This window comes from Anas platyrhynchos, chromosome 9, assembly GCF_047663525.1.
Source record: "Anas platyrhynchos isolate ZD024472 breed Pekin duck chromosome 9, IASCAAS_PekinDuck_T2T, whole genome shotgun sequence".
NCBI classification, from domain to species: domain Eukaryota; kingdom Metazoa; phylum Chordata; class Aves; order Anseriformes; family Anatidae; genus Anas; species Anas platyrhynchos.
Genome location: NC_092595.1, coordinates 28161132 through 28183125, shown reverse-complemented (window position 1 = coordinate 28183125; position 21994 = coordinate 28161132). Strand labels below are relative to the sequence as shown.

Here is a 21994-nt window from a genome sequence, read left to right as displayed (position 1 = left end):
TGGTAATGGGTTCCAAAAATATACAAAGCCTGTCCCGTTTGATTGTGCTCCATGAGAATAGAAAGGATGGAATGATGGAAATCCATGCTGTTTATTTTCAAAATGTTCCTTTAAAGCATCCATTAACTCTTTTAAAGGTATTCTAATGGATGGCTGTAAGTTATCATTTTCATTTACTCTGCCAGACGAGACTTTTCAGAGAGTAGAGTAAGTGAGGGAGTTACAGCTTAATATATCTTTATTAAGCCTTTTTTTTTTTTTTTTTTTTTTCAAAGCAGCAGAATTCCTGAAATATCTGAAGTCATCAAAGGTCGCCACAAAGTTTACACATGGGATGAAGTTTAGAGTTCTCTTAGAGTGAACTTGGGAAAATGCAGAGGTTAAGACAATAGCATTATTGATTATCTTAGCGAATTCACCTAGCAAGGAATGTGCGGGTAATAACAAAATGGGTTTTAAATGTTTTAGTAAACAAACACAATGTTAGTTCATTAATTTGTAAACAAAACATGAAGATAAAGAGTAGATACACCTTGTGCAACGCACACTCTATAAATGAAACAGTATGTACTGAAACTTGTAAGTGATGGAGATAAAAGGTTGCCCAGCAGTTTTCCACTGCTGCATCTTTAAAAAGAAAAAAAGAAAAAAATAATTTTTCTTTGGGAAAGACTGTACAGTAATTAAAGAACACACATCCTTACTTTGGGATTTTTTCCAAATCAAAAAGAAGACTTTACTGGAATTGAAATAAAAGTAAGCTGAGCAAAGCAACTATTTTGTACAGTTTATGACTCTTACACAAATGTGTGTGACAGCAATGTATTTACATTCGTGCTTCAAGCTTTTGCCACTGCATCTGTGTTTGCCTTGATTGGAGTGCCTCTTCAGACCTCTGCATATCCCACAGGTCCTTTTAGATGTAAACAGTTTAATTCACTGGTATTTTAATACATTTATTGTATAGGGAGTAAGGAAACTGCTTTTCAGGAAACCAGATTCAAATTGGGTTAACCTAATATATCACAAGTTTAATTTTGCTAATCGGATTAATTTTCTATTTGCCATTAATATCCTTCTTCTCCAGTTACATAGTTACAGGAAGAAAAAAAAAAAAACACCATACTTTTTATCGAATTTGTTGTTTTTAAACAAGAGCCTGCATGCTGCTTTCAGGCTATCACGTTTAGTATAGCTTTACATAAGTATTTCCTTATATTTGCAATCTTTTCCATAATTTGAGGGTTTGGGTGAGCAAGAGAGTCTCTTTATTCATTTGGTATGAACCAGAGGTCTTTGCCTCAGCACATCGCCAATAAACCGATGAAACAAACTTCTTTCTGGTGATTAGCTTCTCTCCCTGGCCTGTAGGTGGGTGTGTTTAACAGAAGGAAGGAGTAGGAATGCGCCTGTCAGCCTGCCTTTGCAGCTAATTAGCTCAGCATACAGCAAAGATAAGCAGTCCGGGGAGGTGGACCCTGCGGAGGGTCGTGGGGTTTGAGGCAATGCCTGATTGGGAGACGTGGGGAGATTCCTCAGGAATCCAGAGTTGGTACAGGACTTGCCTGACTCAGGCATGAGGGCAGCTTGTGGCTGCTTTCTGGAAAAGCAGAGCAGAGATGGACAGAACCTTGGAGTCTCTGCAACTTGTAATTGCCCAAGTTCTGCCTCATCGAGACCCTGCCCTGGTTTTTAAAGACTGTAAGTACCAAAGATAATGATTTTATTTCCCTGATAGTGAGTGTATTTAATTCAAATGTCTGTTGTACCCAACAAATTAAGAGAGAGAAGTAATTAACATGCTTGTACATGTATTCGTGTGCATACCACAAACTATCATTATTTTATCTTGCCTATTTGAAGGCAGTGTTGCTGCTTATTTTTTAAGTTTGCATTTCAGAAAACTGATTCACAACTTTTACCTAGGATATTTAATTACATTCTAATAACATGGTAAAAACTTTACTGCTTGACAATTTTGGAAAACTTTATGCCAACTCTCTTTCTGTGGTTAGTTTGTCCTATAAATTACCTTTCTTGACTGTAGTACTGCAAAATATCAAATATTGCAATCTTAAAACATAAGATGTTTTCCTGCAAGTATATGGAATGTGATTTCCCTCCCCCCCCCCATATCAGACTTGACTATGGATGCACTTTTTAAACCTGGCCAAAACACTTTATTCTCTCTTTCTCTCTCATTTTACAAACTATCCCTTGTGAAATGTTCTGAAGTACCTTTCAGTAGATGGCACATAATAAACTGGCCTGATGCATCCCTTGAAACAGAGTTCAATGCAACTCACATCACGGAAATAAGAGTATTTAAATTTGAATTTATGATTTGAGTGGGGCTATGCATGGAACAAAGTGCTATTTAATTAGTAATTTCTTAGAAAATACATCCACAGATTTCATACAATGGAAAAAACCCTCTTCAACAGATCAAATGAAACAATAGTTAAATTCCATTGTTCTCAGTTTTCTTCACAGGTGAATGAGATCTCTTGATGTCATGCCCCCAAATCTGGTCCTACATAAACAATTTGATTGTAAAATTAGTATTTTGCTGGGTGTCATTTCAGTCTGAATCACCTAGTCAATCATTTAACATGCAAACAATGCTGGAACAATGTTAGATTTTTAGAAGGGAGTTTTATTTATTTATTTATTTAACATTCACTTCTAATCGTAATCGCCCGTGTGACCTGAGGCACACTGCAGAGACATTTATTTAATCTCCACTTCATTCTTTTGTCAACAGCTCTGTTAGAGTTAATAAAATCAGTCTCATACAGTCAACTGTTGCCAACTAGTAGTCAACTTCTAAACTTGCTGTAAAAGGAATAAAGACTTAAAGACATGGCTAGTGATGGACCTAGGGGAAAAACCCATGTACATCTGCATTAAACAACTCCACTTGCCAGATTCTTATGCTCATAGCCACACTGAAAAGTCAGAGGCTGACCCAGTAGTTCCCTGGGACTAAGTTGGATTTACTCTTGTAGAAGGATGTTACTCTTGTGTGAATGTAGCATAAGGATCTGTCCCAGAGCTTAGGAGTCTGACATCTGTTTCTCAGGCCACCCTGCAGGAGGTTTGTATGCTGCTGGGTAGGTTTGTATTACTGTTGCAGTCTTGGGACCTCGTGGAGCAGTCTGTGAATGTACACACATCACAGGAACAAAGAATTTGATCGGGGTGCAGTGTGGGGGGTGGGCTCGAGGAGAGGGGCATTCCCTTTCATAAGTTTCCACTGGTAACCAGTTCCTGCAGGTCTACTGACAAGGCTTTTATTGAAAGTGTATGTACAAGCTGCTTGGACAATGCATTTGTGACCACCCACAGATCTAAGGGAGGGAGAGATGATTAAATAGAAACAAAAGTGCGAGTGGATTCGAGTAGTTTTGTTTTTTTTTTTCTACTTTAGATTTTCTGAGGTATGAAAAGAATTTTGAAGGCATTCTAATATAAATTTAACCTATACAGGCTTGAAGTTGCTGTGAGTGTGTGCCACTAATTCTGACTGGTGACAGACATTCATAGTGCTTTGTCTGATGAGTCAGATGAGAATTTACATGCATTCTTTTTATCTTCAGCAAAAAGTCATCTTTAGATCTAGGTGGTGTCCATCTCTGACTTTTAATCAGATTTAAATACAGCAAGCAAGTATTAGACTAGAAAGAACATAGTGTCTCATGTTTCCCCATGGGACCACGTCCACATCTCTTACAAACGCATTACTTTCAGACCTTATTGGAAAGAACAAAGTAAGAATGAAGTCCATTCAGGATCTACTTTGTTGCAGCAGCATCTACCCTTTTCACAATGTGGTGTGACTCAGTATGTCAACAGGACTGAGTTTTGCTAGAGCAAGATGTCAGAGCAAGTCTGCTCATCACTGCTCAGCACCACATACACTTTTTGTTCCCATTCCAACCTAGAGGTCTTGGCTTGCACTGTCCCAACACTTTGTTCTGTTGGGAATGTCTCACAGAGGGCTTTCTTCAACAGCAGCAGGGAGAGACAAGATGTTCAAAAGTCCCTGCCCTCCTGGGTGCAGCTTGCAGGAGCAAATACAGTGAGTGGTGCTGTGCCTGCTGCAGCAGTGCTCCTTCTGGGCTAGCATCTGCCCAGCAGAGGCAGAGATGATGGGATTTGGGAAAGATGCAAGATCATGGCTGGGTGCCCTGGCAACAAGACAGCAGGGATAATTTGTTTCTCACAAGTTCCTCCCTGCCATGAGAATGCTTTATCCTTATAGTGGTAAACAATCTTTGGCAGAGAGCAGGGGTCTGAGCAAGGCCCCGTGGTGCAGGCCTGTCACCAGCCCACTGATGGGGGACGGGGAACAGTGGGCTGCAGAGGGGCTGGCAGCTCCAGCAAGAATGGGACAGGCAAAGACATGGAGGAGGAAGGCAAGAAGAAGGAGCCCAGTGCTCAACCCATGCTACTGCAGGAGTTGTGTTTGCTTTTTGGTGTGTGTGTTTCCCTGAACTGTGCGCTGTATGTAGCTTCCATCCCAGATAACATGATAAAAAGATAATGCTTTCTACCATGCAGACCTAATTAACCCCAGCACTGGTCTAATCCATATGCTGACCTTATTACGACTTCGTTTTCATATAAAAAAATATTATGGTATCAGGTAGGAGTTACGATAAAGCTTGGAAAAAAGCTAAGTACTTCCAGAAAGCCTTTTTAAGCCCTGACTTGAATTCATGGTTCCTAGATGGATTGCTACTTGGTTGGTTTGTGAACATTTAGCAAAGTGATTTTACATCAGCTGAACAGCACTGTGTCTCCATTTCTTTTTACTGGTAGCAACAAATCGCACATTTTCCTTTGCACGTTTTGCCAGCAAAGATTTCAGGTCAGCAATAGATGGACAGGTTAGACTGTAGAGTTTTTAATAAGAAAGTATGTTAACTTATGGGGATCTGCCCATAATTTTTGGTAGAATCAGCCCAGCTCACTTTTCTTCATTTAACATTGAAATAGATTTGTCAGTGGGTACCATACTAGCTCTCTGATACAAGCTTTTAAATTGAAGTGCACTATAGCCAGAGTAAGTCAGTTGCCTTGGAGAAATATTACAAGATTAAAAGTTTTATCAAACAAACAGTCTTTTCCTTTCTAGATTAATGTTATTATTACTATACTATTCCTATGCGAATCAGTTATACTTCTGGTTATCACAGGAGATTGACCAATTTATAATTCTTTATTGCTATATTCAGATGCTGAAATTATACCAAGGTTCTTATCATTTTCCCATGTAATGCTACATAAGAATGTAGACCAAGCCAAGCTGTTCGGCAATGATTAACAGTTGTCTTCAGACTATCAGCTTAAAAACACCTGACTTTAGTATGTCTACTCATTCTGTTCCAAGTGATAACCTGCTTACTCAATTCATAACACTGCAGGGATTGACTTTTTGCCTCAGTCCAACGGTGGTGTCAGTGAAACCCTCCCAGTCTCTACCCTTCCTTTCCCTAGCTGCATCTAAATCTGCTGTGACTACAAACATACCAATGGTTCACAAAGCCTACACCATTCTCTGAGCTGCTTGCCTCCAACATCTTCTTCTTTCTTCCTTTACTTGGTAACATGTTCAGAATGGCTCTTGAGGAGGCCATCCAGTTCATTTATTTAATTTTATTTTGTTCTTTTTCCAAATCCTTGAAGTCTAGGAACTGTCAGTCAGTGCTGGATTTAAGGTAGCCATTGCCAATTAAAGATGTTGCTTCTCACAAGTGGAATCTCACCCCACAATCAGATCTTCTTTTCCTGAAACAACATCTTGCTACTTTTTGTGCTTTTTAAGGGTTTTAGACAGAATCACCTAGTAGTCCACTGCTACATCAGCTCACTCATATAGCATCCAAATCCATCATGGAGAAGGAAAAATGCCCCTGAAGTCCTCTCAGCATATTGTTGGTGTCCCAGTACATGATACTTGATAATGTTTTTATATATATTTAACAATATACCTAATTTCATTAGGTTTAGTAAGGATATGGGGCTTTTTATTTTTGTACATATACATGGAGAACAGAATAGTATAGCATATGGACCAGAATATCCTAACAAAATCACTGCTAACATGCTAATACATAACATAATATATATGATAAATGCATAGTAAGATCATGGGAAAATTAATTGATATTGCCTACTCGCATTTGTACCTTTTTTTTCCTAAAGCTATTATTTATATGTTTAAAAATATGCAAAATAAATCAAAAGAGAAGCAATAAAACCTTCCCTCAAAACAGCTGGATCCCACTCCAGTTGCTGCCTTTTTTTTTTTTTTTTTTTCTAGAGATTTAAACAGTATCTCTTTGCTAGCCTGAGCCCAATTTAACAGCTTCCCTAAGATGTATGCATTAAGTTACAAGCCTTAATAGGCTGCAGCTGGGGAAGGGTGCACTTGTAACTTATGAACTTTGTTTAAACGATATAGTTTTACTGATTATGTGCCATGGCTTGATTTAAGACATGTAAGGGAACTTTACTAGCCTCTCACTGAAGAATCTTCTTTAATAGATTTCATATTACATATTTCTTTCATTCAGAAAGCTTGTATTTTTCTTCTGCATTCACGTATTAAATTAAATCCACGAAGGCAGTTAAAAGGACTTTTAGAAACAGCTGTTTTAAGTTTTAAAATGACAAAGTAGGTGGTTATCTTGTATGTGTGTTCTTTATACTCCACTCTCTCGGCAGTGAGACGTTGTCAAGTATATGACTCCATTCCACTTCAGTGGCAGAGTCACTTGGCTCCCACTCCGATTTGCCCTTCCAGTCTTGGCCAAAACACCCCCCTCCCAGTTGGCCAGCCTCCTGTTTATGGCATTGTTTGTTTGCCTTGGTTGAGGTGAATGCCTAGCCAGTATTTTTAGCAGTAATTCACAGAAACCTGGAGCTATTTTTTTTCTGGCATCAATGCAGTGCAAACTTACTGACATAATCCAAGTTGGAGAGTTCTGTTTCCCACTTAGAATGATATTTAATTTGACTCACAGACTTCCTTGAGCAGAGGCAAGACAGTTGCTACTGAAAGGTGAGAAATTGTCTGGAAAACAATGTTGTGTTATAATAAATGTGTTATCATTTAATCCTCTTTCAAACACAGTTCACATCAAACTGTATTTCTGAACTCTCAAAAGAGCTCAGGGTTCATTTAGGGTAAATGCAGCTGTATAACCCACATATTTGTTGTTCCACAGAACTCGCAGCCTGTCCTAAATTCAAATATATATATATATAAATAAATAAATAAATAATAAAAAGTCCTTAGAGTCTAGGAAAACTTCAAGAACTCTACCAGGATTTGCACTTGGGGACAGCTTCATTTGGTACAATGCTCAGCCCCTGGGCAAGAGGCTTTTCCAGCTGAGTAAAAAGCAAAGTAGAGAAGAAAAATCATCTTCTCACCTCGTAACTAGGCATTACAGCCAGCTTCAAATAGACTATTGTGGAACCATTAATATTCACAGATGGGAGAGTACTAAAGGAGGGTATATGGAATTCTTGCTCTTGAACTTGGTGATGCACGTACTACTATGAAACTCTAACTGAGAAAGATCTGAGGTATAAAGTGGATAAAATATTGTCTGAATGGGGTCTTGGCATTGCCTACAACAAAATCAATACTGTTAACTAATTCAGCAACTGACAGTGTACAAAATAAATTGTTTTAAAGCATGGATGATTTAATCCTGAAGAAAATTGTTTGTCATTGCATACAAATACTATAAGCATTATCTTAAAAACTCAACCACATCATAGGCATCTTTCAAAATACGAAAGTCAATTACAATGAGAATGTCCTTTCAAAATGAGACGTAAATTACAGTATTTTGCTGCATTAAACCATGAATCTTGTTGTTTCATTTATGTACTTCTGAAAATTCTCATTGTTTTCCATACTGCATTTTTAGACTTAAGCCAGTTGGATTCCAAATACTGATATACAGCATAGAGACTGAACAACATTCTGCCTGGAATGTTTAGAAATGAAGGCAAACAATGCATGTGATTGCAGGAAAAATGAATATTGAGAGATCTTAATACAACATTAGTAATCATCATATTAGTAATCATTAGTTACTATCTTAGAATAGTAACTTAGTATATTTGATTGTGCATCTGATCATATGTATACATTTTTCACATCTTCCTAAACTACTACAAATCCATGTGATACATAATGAAGGAAAAAAAAATAATAGTGGCTGTAGTGGCTGTTAGGCATAAATAAAATCTTTTTTTTTTTTTTTTAGTAGAGAACTGTTTTCACACACACCGAATTTTTACAAGTTTAGCTGAAATTGTTTTAATTATATATTTGAAATTGATATGCTGTTTTAATTTAATGATGATAAACATACTGATTCAAGCTAAACAGTTGAGTAAAATAAAATTAATTAAATCAAAACATAAAGAATTCTTGGGGAAAAAAAAGTTTGAGGCTTTGATATCATGGCTGCATTCTGTAGTTTAACCTGATGCATCTTCATGTTCATCACTGTTTTGAGGTGCTAGTTTTGGCTAGGATTGAAAAAATCACAGCAAAAACTGCAGTGATAATTTGATGCTGCCACTACATATATACCACCAAGTATTTCCTGCTACCATCCTCACAGCTAAGCCAGGTTTTATGTTTATCCAATTCAGTACAAACCCAGGCACTTTTAATTACTTAATTACAGAGATATCCAGCTGCACTGTGGGATAGGCACATAGCTTTCATTTGACAGAAATTCTAAACAGAATAAAAATGATGCTGCTCAGCTACTGTTTCTGTGTTAGTCATACACGTATTAGTTTAATCTGTAGCAGCTACTCACTGCTTACTAGTCCTCTGGTAAAATATTGCTTTATCTGTAAAATTTGAGACAGCTTAAAGCATGTTTCAGGATTTCAGGAAAAGAAGGGAAATATATTTCTGTTGGTGTATTGCAGTGAAAGTAGATACCTCTCTATAGCTCTAAAAAGTCTTTTGAATATTAGTTTTCAGAGTGGAAACTTTCAGCCAAGTGAGAGGCTGTCTAAATGCTGAATTACCATCGAAAGGACTCATGAACAAGAATGGAAATTAAAACAGAAATTTTACACTCTGAACTCTTAATTTCTGTAAAACTAACAACAGAAGAGAAGCAAGGATCAGACACACAGCAATTTAGGTCACTTATTGCTATCATTGGTACTAAACAGTTTAAATACCTGTTTCTTTTATAGACCACTATACCAGTATAATTTCCTCTTGGTAAGCAAAAGCACGCATGATATTTATGGGTAGTTTCCCCTCCATCAATGAGGGGCTTAGGATACTAAAATCTAGGGACTTGGACTGGACAAAAAATGATCATGCTTGGGATTTCCCTGTGCAGCTTTGCCAATTGCATTGTACATCTTCTTAGAAGACTCAGCAGTTTATTACCTACAGAATAATCGATCTCATCATGATGTGGGAGAAATCAAGCTTTATTAAAATTTATTTATTTATTGTTTTACCAAAAGTTGTATCATACAGGCTGAATGATGAGACCAGAAAGAGTACTGTGGGTTACCTACACCACCAAATTCATTATTCCTGTGGACTTTGCATTATTGTTTTTAAGGACTGCACTCTTGGACAACAGTTGTTTCAAAAACCAAAGCACTTTATGGAAACATCCTAAATCAGTGATATTCTTAAAGCTGATACTTTCTGTTGCTATCTATTTCAATACCAGTAAAGGACTGAATGTCACCAATACCATTCTCACACTGAAGCAACAGCTCCTACTGAATTGTCATGTTTAAACTTGGAAATTTTACATTCATGAATTTTATGTTCAAATATCAGTTTTCACTTAATGGGTTTAAAATTAGATTGTTACCCAATGTGTGCATGCTCTGTGGAGCAGAAGGTCTCATAAAAAAGAAAAAAAAAAGAAGAAAAAAAAAACACTCAGATGTTTACATCAGTGAGGTATTCAGCCAGAGACCAATTTCTGAAGGTGGATTACCATTTGGAGTCCGTACCGGTAGCAGTTTCCCTGGCTAGTAGACCAGTTTTTCTCCCACATTCATCATCATTTAGAAAAGCAGAAGTCAGTTTCTGTGGTTAAGAGTTCCTCAATATTTCAGTTTTTTCTCACAGCTGCACTGAGACAGTGGTTATCCCAACGTGTTTCCTGTTACAAATACAAAATTTATTCAGATAGCTTTCTTCTTTACGGTGAAGCAATATTCCAATGCCATGAGAGTTCTGCAGCTTTAAATGCCCAAAATGCCAGAACTGGTAGGAGCCAACACTGCTGCTGCATCCGTGACACCATCCAGTGGCAGACAGCAGTGTGCTCCAAACACCCTGCCTCGCCTCCCCAGAGCTCAGACCACGCCACCCACACTTCCTCATGGCTTGAGCACAGCAAAAAGGGAACTGGTGATGACCACACTCTGTGTGTCTGCCCTTGTCATGGCTAAATGCCAAGAAAAGCTGTTGTCTGTGAGAGCAGTGCAGCTGCCAGAAGTCAGGAAACAGGCGGTGACAATATTGGAGCTCACATTGCTCACCCTGCAGCAAACAGAGCAATGCCCTGTCCATAGATTGCATGTGAGCTACCACCAGGGTGACACTGTCTCAAAATGGATCACTTCTACATTATTCCACTACTAACAAGGTCAGACGAGATGAAGAAAGAGGAAAATTATACATGTATGAGGAAAATTATCTCTGCCACTGATTCCTGTATGCACTAATACTTGATACTGAACCAGTATCAGTACTCTGAAGGACCCATACTGCTGCCTAGGGCTTCCATATTTCCACTGGAAGGTCCAAATTAAGAAACATACTTCTTACCTTCTGAATTTAAATTTTCAAGTGAGAAATGATGAACATCATACACAGCTGTTTTTTTTTTTGTTTGTTTGTTCATTTGTTTGTTTTTGCATAGTGTTGTGGTTTAACCTATTAGGCAGCTAAGCACCACGCAGCCATTTGCTTACCCTCCTCCCTCCCTCTGTGGGATGGGGGAGAGAATCAGGAAAAAGAAAAAGAAAAAAAAAAAAAAAGGAAAGAAAGCCTGTAGGTTGAGATAAAGACAGTTTATTTGGAGAGAGGAAAAAAAAAAAAAAAAGAAGAAGAAAAAAAAGGAAAATAATAATAATGATGATAAGAGTATTAATACCACTAATGTGTACAAAACAAGTGATGCACAATGCAATTGCTCACCACCTGCTGAACGATGCCCAGAAAGAAAGAAAATTATCTCTAAGCTACACATGGCTCTGTAAAAGGAGTCTAGATAAACTATACTAAAATTCTTTTCGAGTCCAAGCCAAAAAGTGTTGAGAAAACCCCAACACAGAACGTAAAACTTTGGAGTACTGGCTCAATAGTCATGATGTCAATTGGATTTCTGGTTTTCACATTTCTATTTTCACATTAGCCTGCAACTATTATCATCATAATATACAACACCTTTTTTTCCAGCTACTTCATAAAGTTTTGCATTAAAAGTCAGCTGCTTTCCTTGCATGACCATGTGTTTTTGTTTTTGTTTTTGTTTTTGTTTTTGTTTTTGTTTTTTGAGAATGGAAAAGAGGAATCTGAGTATAACATTTTCTCATGTTTGAAAGTGAGCAGCTTAATGGCTGCTGTGATATCAAAGTTCCAACACATTGACTTAATAGTACAATATTGCTGACCTGCAATTTATGTACTACAGTAGCCTGCAATCCCAGAAAGTCCAAAATTGCCACAAAATCATATTTTTCACACCAGCAGAAATAATCACAGACATTTTATTATCAATAATAAATGTATCAAGCTCATATGTCTGCATTTCTTGTGTAACACAGAAAACACTAAGATCAAGGACATGTATGCATCCTACATTCAGCATTTTTATGTCTTTGACAGTGAATGTCGTAGCAATATTGCAGGAGTTCTGGGAAAGCAAACAGAAGCAGAAGGCCGTATTCCCAAGCGAAGGCATCATTGTGTATGAATCGCTGAGCTCCCTGGGCCCACCATTTGTGAGCTATGTTACCTTGCCGGGAGGAAGTTGCTTTGGTAACTTTCAGGTAAGTGTCAGCTTCCAATCTTTGCCAGGGGAATTTTATCTATTTATTTATATATTTATTCAGGAAAATTCTTTTGCCATAGAAGATACAGGACAACTACTTCTGTAACAATGAATACTACACTTGACTTTTCCAATCTCATTCTGTCCCAGCCCTCACCGACTTGAGAGACAAGGTACCTGAAGGAAAACAACACAGAGTTCTAGGAATGATTTTACCAGTCTTGTCTCTGGTTTCCAGTCATATCTACAATGAAGTGAAACATTATGAGTAACTCAAGTCAGGCCAGATATGTCCCTTCTACGTCAATAACCAAACCTGTCAAGTTAAGAACATGGAATTAATGAAAAGGAAATCCTTCTATTTTGATCTGAGTTCACTTTTTTTTTTTTTTTTTTCTAGACCAAGAAGAACCAGCAAAAGTCGGGTGAAAAATGGAATGAAAAATGTTAAGGCCAGGAAGCTTGCTCACTGCAAGTGCTAATCTGAAAGCAGATGGAGTGCATCTTCATACACTCCATCCTGAGATACTCCACTCAACAGGCCAGACCAGCTGATGAAGTGCATTGCTGTCCTGAAGTTTCATGTGATGGGCTACTTTTAAGTCTCTTGTTTATGCTGTAGTACTTGAGGTCTATGGCAGGACCACAGCACACTCTTATTTGTCTACCCTTCTTTCTTGATCGTGTGTGGGAAAGAGAGAACGTGCAGAGGCCCTCAGCCACATGCTGCACCTGTCACTCTGTGCAGCTACATCCCTGAGCCAAAGTACCAAACTTCATGCTTGTGAAAGGACTTTACACAAATTACAGAAATCGAAAATGAAGCATCCAAACACTTACAGGAGGGTGGGCCCTCTCGATGCACCTCAACGTGGGATCCACAAGTCCTCACGTGGTTTCATCCAGCACACTTCTCTGTCCCTCCTCGCTAAACTTGCTCAGAGGCAGCTGTTACCAAGGTGTCACAGTGACATCATTCAATTCTGTTTCTGAAGTCATCACCGTAGGCCCCTGGCAGCGGCAACACAACACTCTCTCTTGCTAATGCGAATGTCTCAGAAACAAGTAGAGAAGTCCCACTCTCCCCAAGCTGACTTTAATTGGAGTAGTTCCAAAATTATTCTCTGCCCCCCTACATCTGGGGAAGGTGTGTGAGAAATCTTTTCCTTAAGAAAGGATTACAAGCCAAAAAAAGCTTGCTTCTGATACGTTCCCCTTCCTTTTAGAGCTGTTCACCTTTGATTTCCAAGGAAGAAAAAAGAAGGTGAAATCAACAATTCTCCTCCTCCGAGTTGGGAATATGAAATAAGCCCAATTATTTAGGAAGCCTGAAAAAGGAAACTATACATTTCCTTGTTAAACACCTTGTTGCTTCTGAAAACTTTTCCAGTACTTTGCAGCTGCAGTGCTTTTCGGTGGGTGGGCAGCCGAGCTCCATCACGGCCACTCTCTCCCTCCCCCTCCTCAAAGAGAAAGGGAGAGAAAATACGAGGCAAAGGGCTCAAGGGTTGAGACAAGGACAGGGAGATCGCTCAACAAGGATTGTGATGGGCAAAGCAGACGCAGCATAGGGAGACAGTAAGATTTCCTGCCTAACTACTACTACTACCAGGCTAGACAAGTGAGAACCAAAGGAAAGAAACCAAAAACACCTTCCTTCCCCCCATCTGACCTCTTCCAGCTCCTCCCCCCGTGCAGCGCAGGGGAACAGGGGGACTGGACTGGGGGTTGTGGTCAGTCTGTAGCACTTCATCTCCACCACTCCTTCTCGGTCCCTCTCTGCCCCTGCTCCACGTGGGCTCCTGTCCACGGGCTGCAGCTCCGGCCCGGGGCCTGCTCCTGCAGGGGCTCTCCATGGGCCGCAGCCTCCTCCAGGCCACATCCACCTGCTCCACCGGGGGCTCCTCCACCCATGGGGGGGCTGCAGCGTGGAGATCTGCTCCATGGGGGACCCATGGGCTGCAGGGGGACAGCCTGCTCCACCAGGGGCCTCTCCCTGCACAGCCCGCAGGGGAACTGCTGCTGCCTGCCTGCAGCACCTCCTGCCCTCCTGCGGCGCTCACCTGGGAGCTGCAGGGCTGCTTCTCTCACGCTTTCACAATCCTCTCTCCCAGCTGCTGTTGCACAGCAGTATTTTCCCCCCTTCCTTAAATCTGCTCTCCCGAAGCCCACCCAGCAGCACTCCCTGCCTCGGCTCTGGCCAGCAGCAGCTCCTTTTTGGAGCCATCTGGAGCTGGCTCTGCTCTGATGCTGACAAGATGGGGCTGCATTCATTTCCAAACTGGCTGTCATAAAGGCCTTCACCTTTGCATTACATTGAGGCAGCGGTGATCTCAGCCTTATTGTATTGCTCTGCGTAATGTAGCTCCCAAAAGAGATCCCAAGGTCCAGAAAAGACATGGAAATAACTGGGGGGTTGTAAGGAAAACAATTGCATTCCATCTACATGCTTGGGTGTTATTAACAGAGCTTTGTATACTGAGCTGGTGCTTGGTAGGAGAAAAACCATAAATCTTCCCTAGGAAAGTAGGACCCCCTCAGCTACATACTGCTGTGAGGAAACTCAGATGTAAGAACACACTTAAATAACACATCAGCAGAGCGGTTGTGCTCCTGACCACCAAAGGCACCTTTTTCCAACACCGTCGTACTGGAAGTTGATGCAGCTGGTTCCATCCTTAACGTGGGACTGTACAGTGCTTTAAAAGAAATATTTTTTCACAGCTTTGGAGAAAGTGAAGCAGAGAAAACCCCACCTAACCACTGATACCTGGACCCCAAACTGCCACAGACTGACAGCGATGCCCACTGGATATCTCCTGCTGCCTTCTGACTGCTCCAGCAGAAGTCCCGTTTGAATTAGCCAGCAGGTCCCTCTGAGTGGCTTTGCTGAAACTCCTGCCGTAGGAAGTATCCTACGGGAGCCAAGTTGCTAAACTGATGTGTGGTTTTCCCTTAACCCCCTCAGCCCTGACTTTGCAGCTCCTGACGACACTGCCAACGTGTGCAGTGTCACCGTGTGCCAACTAGGTGCCAGCTGCCATGTTTTATAGATTGTAAAATGAGTGATTTGGGACTCGTGAGCACTGAGAACAGGTTAGCAATTGCTTAAGAGCTTTACTTGTGTCGCTCTGGGGCAGGGAGATGGGTGAAACATCTTAGGCTTGAAAGTGATTCCCTGCAGAGGGACGTGCTCAGATCTGTACAACAGATCTGTCGTTTTGGTCACCTTATCAGATCCCTGCTTGAGAGGTTGCTTGCAAGAATCGATTCCTCTTCACCTTGATGTGTCAAGCTAAAGACAAATCTGTGCCAAAGCACTGTCTGATCAGACGAGTGCCTCAGTTCAGGATTGTTCTTGGACAGCTCCAGAAACACCAGGACGATCAGCGCCTTCAGGAACAGATTAATTGGATCTCGAGGCTGTCATAAAACAGGTCCCTGAAGTTTGAAGACTCTTCCAATAGTTTGGGCCAGCAAGGAGCAGCTGTACCTGGCGGCTGCGGTAACTCGGGGCTCAGAGTCTCAGAGAGCGTGCTGAAAGGTGACCCCCAGCTGGCTGCTGGAGGAAGCTGAGGCAGCGTTCAGCTCTAACCTTTGCCTTCTTGGCTGTCATCTTTGCACTCCTGCTGTCAGTGGGTGTTGAGTGTCCTTCCCCCCAGCCTCAGCACGTGCCCTCAGATGTAGGCAGCGTTTAGCAGCTAGAATTCACTCCAATATAAAGAGTACAAATCATGCGTTTTCTGCTTTTGCTTTGGAACTCTTAGCTTGAGGTTTTCCTGCAGGCCATGAGGTTTCTTGCAGCAGCAGGGATGAGTTCTGTTAGCAAGAGGCTGTTCTGTGCTTCGAATGTGGGAAGATGAATGGTTACCTGTGCACCGTTAAATAGAACTTGACACCTAGCACACTGCACTTGCAGCCTGTGGGGTGCTTTAACAAGCAGGTAAATCAGCAGAGGCTGTTTTGCAGCCGGGGTGATGCTGGGTGATTAAAAAGCAGGGGCAGAACAAGGAGTTTCTAGTGTTTGTTCTTGCTTGTCATCCGACTCTCCACTTCCACTGTTCGTTAGAAAAAAAACAAAAACAAAAACAAAAAACAAAAAACAAGGGGTAAGCATCTTAATATCTTTATTATAAATGGAAGGCACAAAACAGACCAGCTACAGAGACTGTCCAAGAGAAATACTTGGTGCTTTATAAACAAACAAGGAAGTACCCTTAGGTGGGTGTGATAATCCTCCTCTAATGCGTTTTTGGAGTGCAAAAATAGATTTGTTCCTTTCTTGCTCTTCTCTCCAGGACAAAGGCAGAATAGGCAACTGCAAAGTTAGACCAGGGAGGTCAGTTTGTTCCATACTGAGAAAGACAAGCCTGTAAAACAAACTAGACAGATTTTCTTGGTACTATTTATCTTCCTTCAGCAAAGGCAAAGCTTATGACACTTGTTGGTGTGTATTTCCAGACCCCCAGCTACTGGCACTGTAGCGCATCTCTAATTCTTTGGTACAAAAGGTTCAAAATCTCTTAATGCAAACATTTTACCAGCACCCTGGAGCAAAAAAAAGAAATCTAAAAATCTTACCAACTTCTATTACAGACCTGCTGAGTGCACCAGAGTTACTCATTTTTATTCAGGCTTTCAGGGGCAACTTCAGTTGGTTTAGCGCCCGGATTGCCGTGTTAGCAGGTGTCAGTTTAAAAAAAAAAAAGCTTTTGAGGTCCTTTTTAAAATGAGACTGCTTTTTTGGAATTTAGGGCTGCGAGGTATGCTTGGTTTTGCTTTCTTGCCATTCCTTATACCAGATCCATTCAGATTCTGAACAGCGTTCCCGGTCTGTTCAGGAAACTGGAAGGCAACAAGCAAAATGATGAGCTCCTTGGGCAGTCAAAAGAGCTAAATCTGGAGAGTGTTTTGAGTCAAACTTCCATGCTAAGGAGCACCAGTAATTGTTAGAAGTAGATGCAGAGGAACCTGCATGGCACTGGGTGTGTTTCTGAAGGTGCTAAAGGTCCGAAGTGACGATTCCTATCCATAGTAAAGAAGAGAAGGAAAGCTTGCACTTAACTACTGTTTTTATTCCCTTTGCCCAGCAGTCAAAAGCAGTAACTAGTATGAGAAGCCAACTTTTCCTCTCTTTATTTTAGATTTGAAAAAATTCCCTGCCAAAAAAATATTTCCTGGAAAATTCACTAGTATTTGTGTGAGTAAAAGGTTCCAACCTTTGATTATTAATTTGTAAGAACTATTTCATCCACTTTTGTCCAGAAGAGTCAGAAATAATTTGCACAGAAATGTGCAGCGTTTTAATGAAAGGTTTCAGAATCACTCTAATTTGAACTTTATCTGGTCTGGTTGCAGGTTTTGTGTTTAGTGTCTTTAAAAAAAATAATAATTAAAATTTCTGACTTCATCTCAGAAAAAAGAAAAAAAAATGCTTGTGGCTAAATAAAATCTGTTGCAGCTCTGCTCATCGAAAAATCATTGGCTGTTAAATTGGACCTAAGTCGTCTTCTCTAACCTTTCATGATCCTGCAGCAATGGATGAGGATGGATATATGGATTAGGGAACAGCACGTGGTGGCAAACCTGTGGTATTTGCTACAGCGCAGAAAGAAAAACCCAATTGCTTCCAAAAAATCCAACTAATTCAAAATCCTTGGCATCATGCAGTCATGCCACTGGCAAAGTGAGCATTCCCCTGCCTCTCAAAGCTTGCTGTACCCTTGATCTGCTGTCTTCCTGCTGTTAATTGATTGCAACTCTACGTGTCTGATCAGGGCTACGAGTTGTTCTCGCTATGGAGATCATACAACATATACTGTGCACGCTTGTGTGTATAGATCTGTTTATCCTGTATGCATGTACATACGTCTGCATATTTGTGTGCTGGCCCCCAGATCACTCATCTTACAAAGCATCGGCCTCGAAGGCATACTCATCAAAATCTTTTGTAGAGCCTCCATTTTTTTCTAGTTCCCTCAAAATGAGAGAATTTTTACGCGCTCTCTGTGTCAAAAAGGCAAAAATTCTGATTTTCACTGTCGCTCTCGCTAACTTTCTCTCACTCCCTCCTCGTGTGTGTATAAACACAGATCTGTGTATGCGTATGCACATCTGTGGATTTATATGCACTGGTATGTTTTTTGCTGTACAGGTAATAAAGACGGGGAAAGGTTTTTGTGTTTTCTTAATAGGTGAAGAAATCTTGAAGACCAGAGATTGGAACATACTGAATTTTAAATTAAAAAAAAAAAAAAAAAGTTAAATTGTCTGGCTGTGGAAGATGGAGCCTCATTTTTGCAGCCACTTTGAATCACGAGTTCATCTCTAAATGTGCTGGGTTTTTTGTTTTTGTTTTGTTTTGTTTTTTGGTTTTTATTTTTTTGAAGAGCTAACTATCCCTGGCTGTCTCCAGTCTGAGAGAGCATTCAAATGGACTTGCTTCCTCTATTAGTTATAAGCCGTTTAAAAGCACATCCTATGTTTGAATTGTGGATGAGAGGTTCCCTTGGCAAAGTGAGGAGGAAAATTCTTCCTACCCCTTTATTTTTAATTCACGGATTCAGTCTTGGTTTGGCCTACAGGAGAAGTTAACTGGAAGTCTTTGAAGATCGATAACTTTGCTGAGGTTGTCCAGGTAGGTGAAATGGAAGACCCACAGTGCCTGGAACGTGCTGTTTAATGCGTCCTAACTGTGTTCTAGAGAAGTTATTTGTAGCCAGAGTTGATTATTGACTTGCATGTATGATCAGGTGGTTTTTTAAGGAGTGACTCCGTTTTCAGGCTTCCAGATGTGCTCCAAGTCATCTTATTGAGGATGTGGAAGAGAACGCTTGCTGACAAAGCTCCTGGCAGCTTTACGGAACTTTCATATTTAGTTAGTTCATGTAACAGCTGATTTCAAGGCTTTGCTCTCTTCGAGAGACTGATAACTTGATTTGATGAACCGAAGAAAGCTGGAAAAATGTTGGTTCCTCATTATTTTTCACTTGTTACTTTCTTTAGGGTTACTTTTCAAAAGAAGATTTCCCTGCTCACAAGCCAGTAGAAGACTTTCAGCCCAAGCAAGGGTGAAGACAGCTCTCTCCAAGAGCAGAGGAAGGCCCTGTGGAGAGAAGCCGAGCTTGTTAGCAGAACTCGTCGGCATGTCTAAACAAGGAGACGATTGCTACTTCTATTTCTATTCTACCTGTACCAAGGTATGGCTGGCTTTCCTTTGCTTTGCTTTTTTTTTCCCATTTTTTTTCAGGAAGGAGTAGATTAGGAGGAGGAAGCACGCTGGTCTTTGGTTAACTTGAGAACCAGATAGATTCTGAATTCAGTTGTAGCAACATTAGGCAGCAGCATGGCCATTTTTGAGGCTGTACTCTATTTTCCTCGTTGGTTTCCTTTTGGTTCCAGGGAGACAAATGTGCCTACCACCACTGCGAAGCTGCTCTGGGCAATGAGACGGTCTGCAAGCTGTGGCAGGAGGGTCGTTGTTTCAGGAACGTCTGCCGATTCAGACACATGGAAATTGACGTGAGTGCCTAACGATGTGTTCTCAAAATCAATCAACAAAAGCATTTTTCAGTGCCGTAGGTGTACTGATTGTGCTTTTGCAGGATAGATTTGTTTGCTTCAAAATCATACTTGTTTCTGTTACCAAGAGAGGGGGTGGGAGGAAGCAGAGGAAAATAAAATCAATGCCTTAGGTATGTCTTAGCAAGATATATATATATTTTTATTAGATGCTGACAGTTTTCTCAACAGATGCAGAATAGCTGTTAAATAGACTGCTAAAACCTGCTGGAGCAGGGGGGTAATAAACAGGCTGTTCTATCGTCATGGGAGCAGGCTTGATAATGAACTCTCAGGTCTCTTCTGACCCACAGTCCTTCCGATAACGCTGTTCTAGCTGCCTGGGGTAGGAAGTGGGGAAAGTTAAAGGTGCAGAAGAACTAAGTCTCCAAGAAGTAGTTCTAGACAGGGTTAACCTAGGCAATTTCAGATGTTCTTTTTCCCTCTGAATAATGCTAGTATAATCCTAGGTGTATTAGTTTAACCCACCCTCATCTGGTGTCTGAGAGTGCCTGTCTTCTCAAACTGAATGATGACAAATCTAAATGTGCATAGTGGTTCCAGCTTATGCAAACTTTGTGAATATGCCCAGAAATACTCCACTGAACTGAGAAACTGACCTTTGGAATGATGTTTCAGCACTGTGTTGTGACAGCTGTCATGATCTGGAGCTGCGCATTTCTTTGCAAGCCTCAGGTGCATGTTATCACGAGCTTTTCTTTCTTTCTGTCTTCAGAAAAAGTGCAGTGAGATTCCTTGCTACTGGGAGAAGCAGCCGGGAGGCTGTCAGAAAGCCAACTGTGCTTTTCATCATGCAAAGGGACGTTACATCGATGGACAATTCTTCCCACCAAGCAAGAGTGAGTTTAGGTCCTTTTTCTTGAAGTGCTGAAGACTTAATTTGGAGTATTACTTAGTGGGTGCCAATCCTGTAGGGGGCATCAGGTAACTGTTCATTTGTGAGTACAGGAAAAGGTCTGCAGTCATAGGTGTACTGCACCGAGTGTACTGCTGGTGTTTGTTTTCTGCTTTCGTGCTCAGCTTCTCTTGGCTTTGTGTGATGTTTGCCTTGCAGTTTGCTTCCTGTTGTTTCATCTTTTGCTGGGTGGTAGGGAGATGTGTTGTTGTTCGAAGGGAAGTCTTTGTTGACGGTGTAAACAGTGATGGGATGGGCAAAAGGAGATGATGAATTCATTGTCTGTGCGGGTTATCTGCCTTTCCTACCACCTCTTTGCTAAATTGTGGTCAAAGTTTTAAACTGCCATATTACCGATGATCATCCTCTTCCTCTAGCTACACTGCCAAGTCCGCCTGAGTCCGCGGACGATGATTTGAAAGTGGCTCAGATGTCACTGCAGCAAAACAAACTTTCTGTCCAGTCAAATCCCTCTCCACAGCTAAGGGGGTGATGAAAGTGGAAAACTCTGAAAATGTCCCAAGCCCTACACACCCTTCAGTTGTAATCAAGGCTGCAGATGATGATGAAGATGATGATGGTGAGCATGTTTTGGTTCTTGGAAGGAATTTGTGCTGTAAATGATTGTGTAAATCTTTGGTTCTTGAAGGAATCTGTGCTGTAAAGGAATGTAGAAATCACAGATGACCTGAGGTCTGACTAGCGATAGGGCAGGCAGTGTGGCCAGGTCACTGGTGGCTTTGTCCGTCAGTCAGTGGACAGAACCTGAAATGTTGGAGGAAAGCTTAGAACCACTCCTGGCTTTAGCTGGTCTGTTGTGTAAAGTTCTATGTGAAACTAGGAAGGAAATTTCTTTTTTCTGTCTGAAGAGCAATGTGTTGTGTAGAAGTTAAAGCTGCAGAGAGAATCTAGAGTCCTAGATGTTTTGTCCTAGTGTATTCTACTTAGGAGTTCATCAGGTCAATGTAGCTCTTTAAAAAACAAAACAAAACAAAAGAGCAACAAAGTTTTTTATATGAAGCATGGGCTGAAGTGTCACTGCATGAGCTACGTAATCATGAACAATCTGGTCTATGCATAACTGAATAGATTTTTCCCCTTCAGACCAACTTTCTGAGGAAGAAGAAACTAAAACTCCTGTCCAGCAACCAGCTGTGAAAGGCAAAAATGGATTACGGGTGATTTCCACTCGCAAAGGCAGTTCTACTGCTACTAAACAAGGTATTCCAGCACCTTAGTAGGATAAATCAGAAGAACTTGACAGTTAACTCAAAAGCAGTGTGGTGTAAAAACACAACAAAATGTAGGGATGCTGAATGGACTCGGTTATTTCCATGATCTCATTTCTGCCATGAATACCATCATGTGCCAATTGGGTCAGAAAGGTGAACTCCTTTTCTTTATTTTTGGAGAACAAAACAGGGCCACA

The 21994-nt window shown here is 40.8% G+C and overlaps 1 protein-coding gene, 1 long non-coding RNA gene and 1 pseudogene across 2 annotated transcripts; 2 read left to right on the top strand and 1 right to left on the bottom strand.

The window, feature by feature from the left end:
- Nucleotides 1-1360: 1360 nt before the first annotated feature.
- On the top strand, nt 1361-12913 carry LOC140003159 (protein limb expression 1-like). The gene is made up of 3 exons (XM_072042229.1): nt 1361-1701; nt 11924-12087; nt 12490-12913. Exons 1-3 carry the CDS (start codon nt 1620-1622, stop codon nt 12538-12540), a joined length of 297 nt encoding a protein of 98 aa, XP_071898330.1. The 5' UTR covers nt 1361-1619; the 3' UTR covers nt 12541-12913.
- Nucleotides 7701-13042, bottom strand: LOC140003162 (uncharacterized). Its single transcript, XR_011811257.1, has 2 exons — nt 12930-13042; nt 7701-10190 (listed from the first exon to the last, which is right to left on the bottom strand). It is a non-coding gene; the product is annotated as an uncharacterized lncRNA (long non-coding RNA).
- Nucleotides 13043-13611: 569 nt separating this feature from the next.
- Nucleotides 13612-21994, top strand: part of LOC139998629 (kinesin-like protein KIF27) — a 40382-nt pseudogene continuing 31999 nt past the window's right edge.

Excerpts from the sequence above, each read along its gene's own strand:
- LOC140003159 (XM_072042229.1), top strand. The coding sequence starts at position 1,620 with ATGGACAGAACCTTGGAGTCTCTGCAACTTGTAATTGCCCAAGTTCTG. Across the intron at positions 1,702-11,923 it reads TGCCCTGGTTTTTAAAGACT|TGAATGTCGTAGCAATATTG; the intron begins GTAAGTACCAAA and ends TGTCTTTGACAG. Across the intron at positions 12,088-12,489 it reads GTTGCTTTGGTAACTTTCAG|ACCAAGAAGAACCAGCAAAA; the intron begins GTAAGTGTCAGC and ends TTTTTTTTCTAG.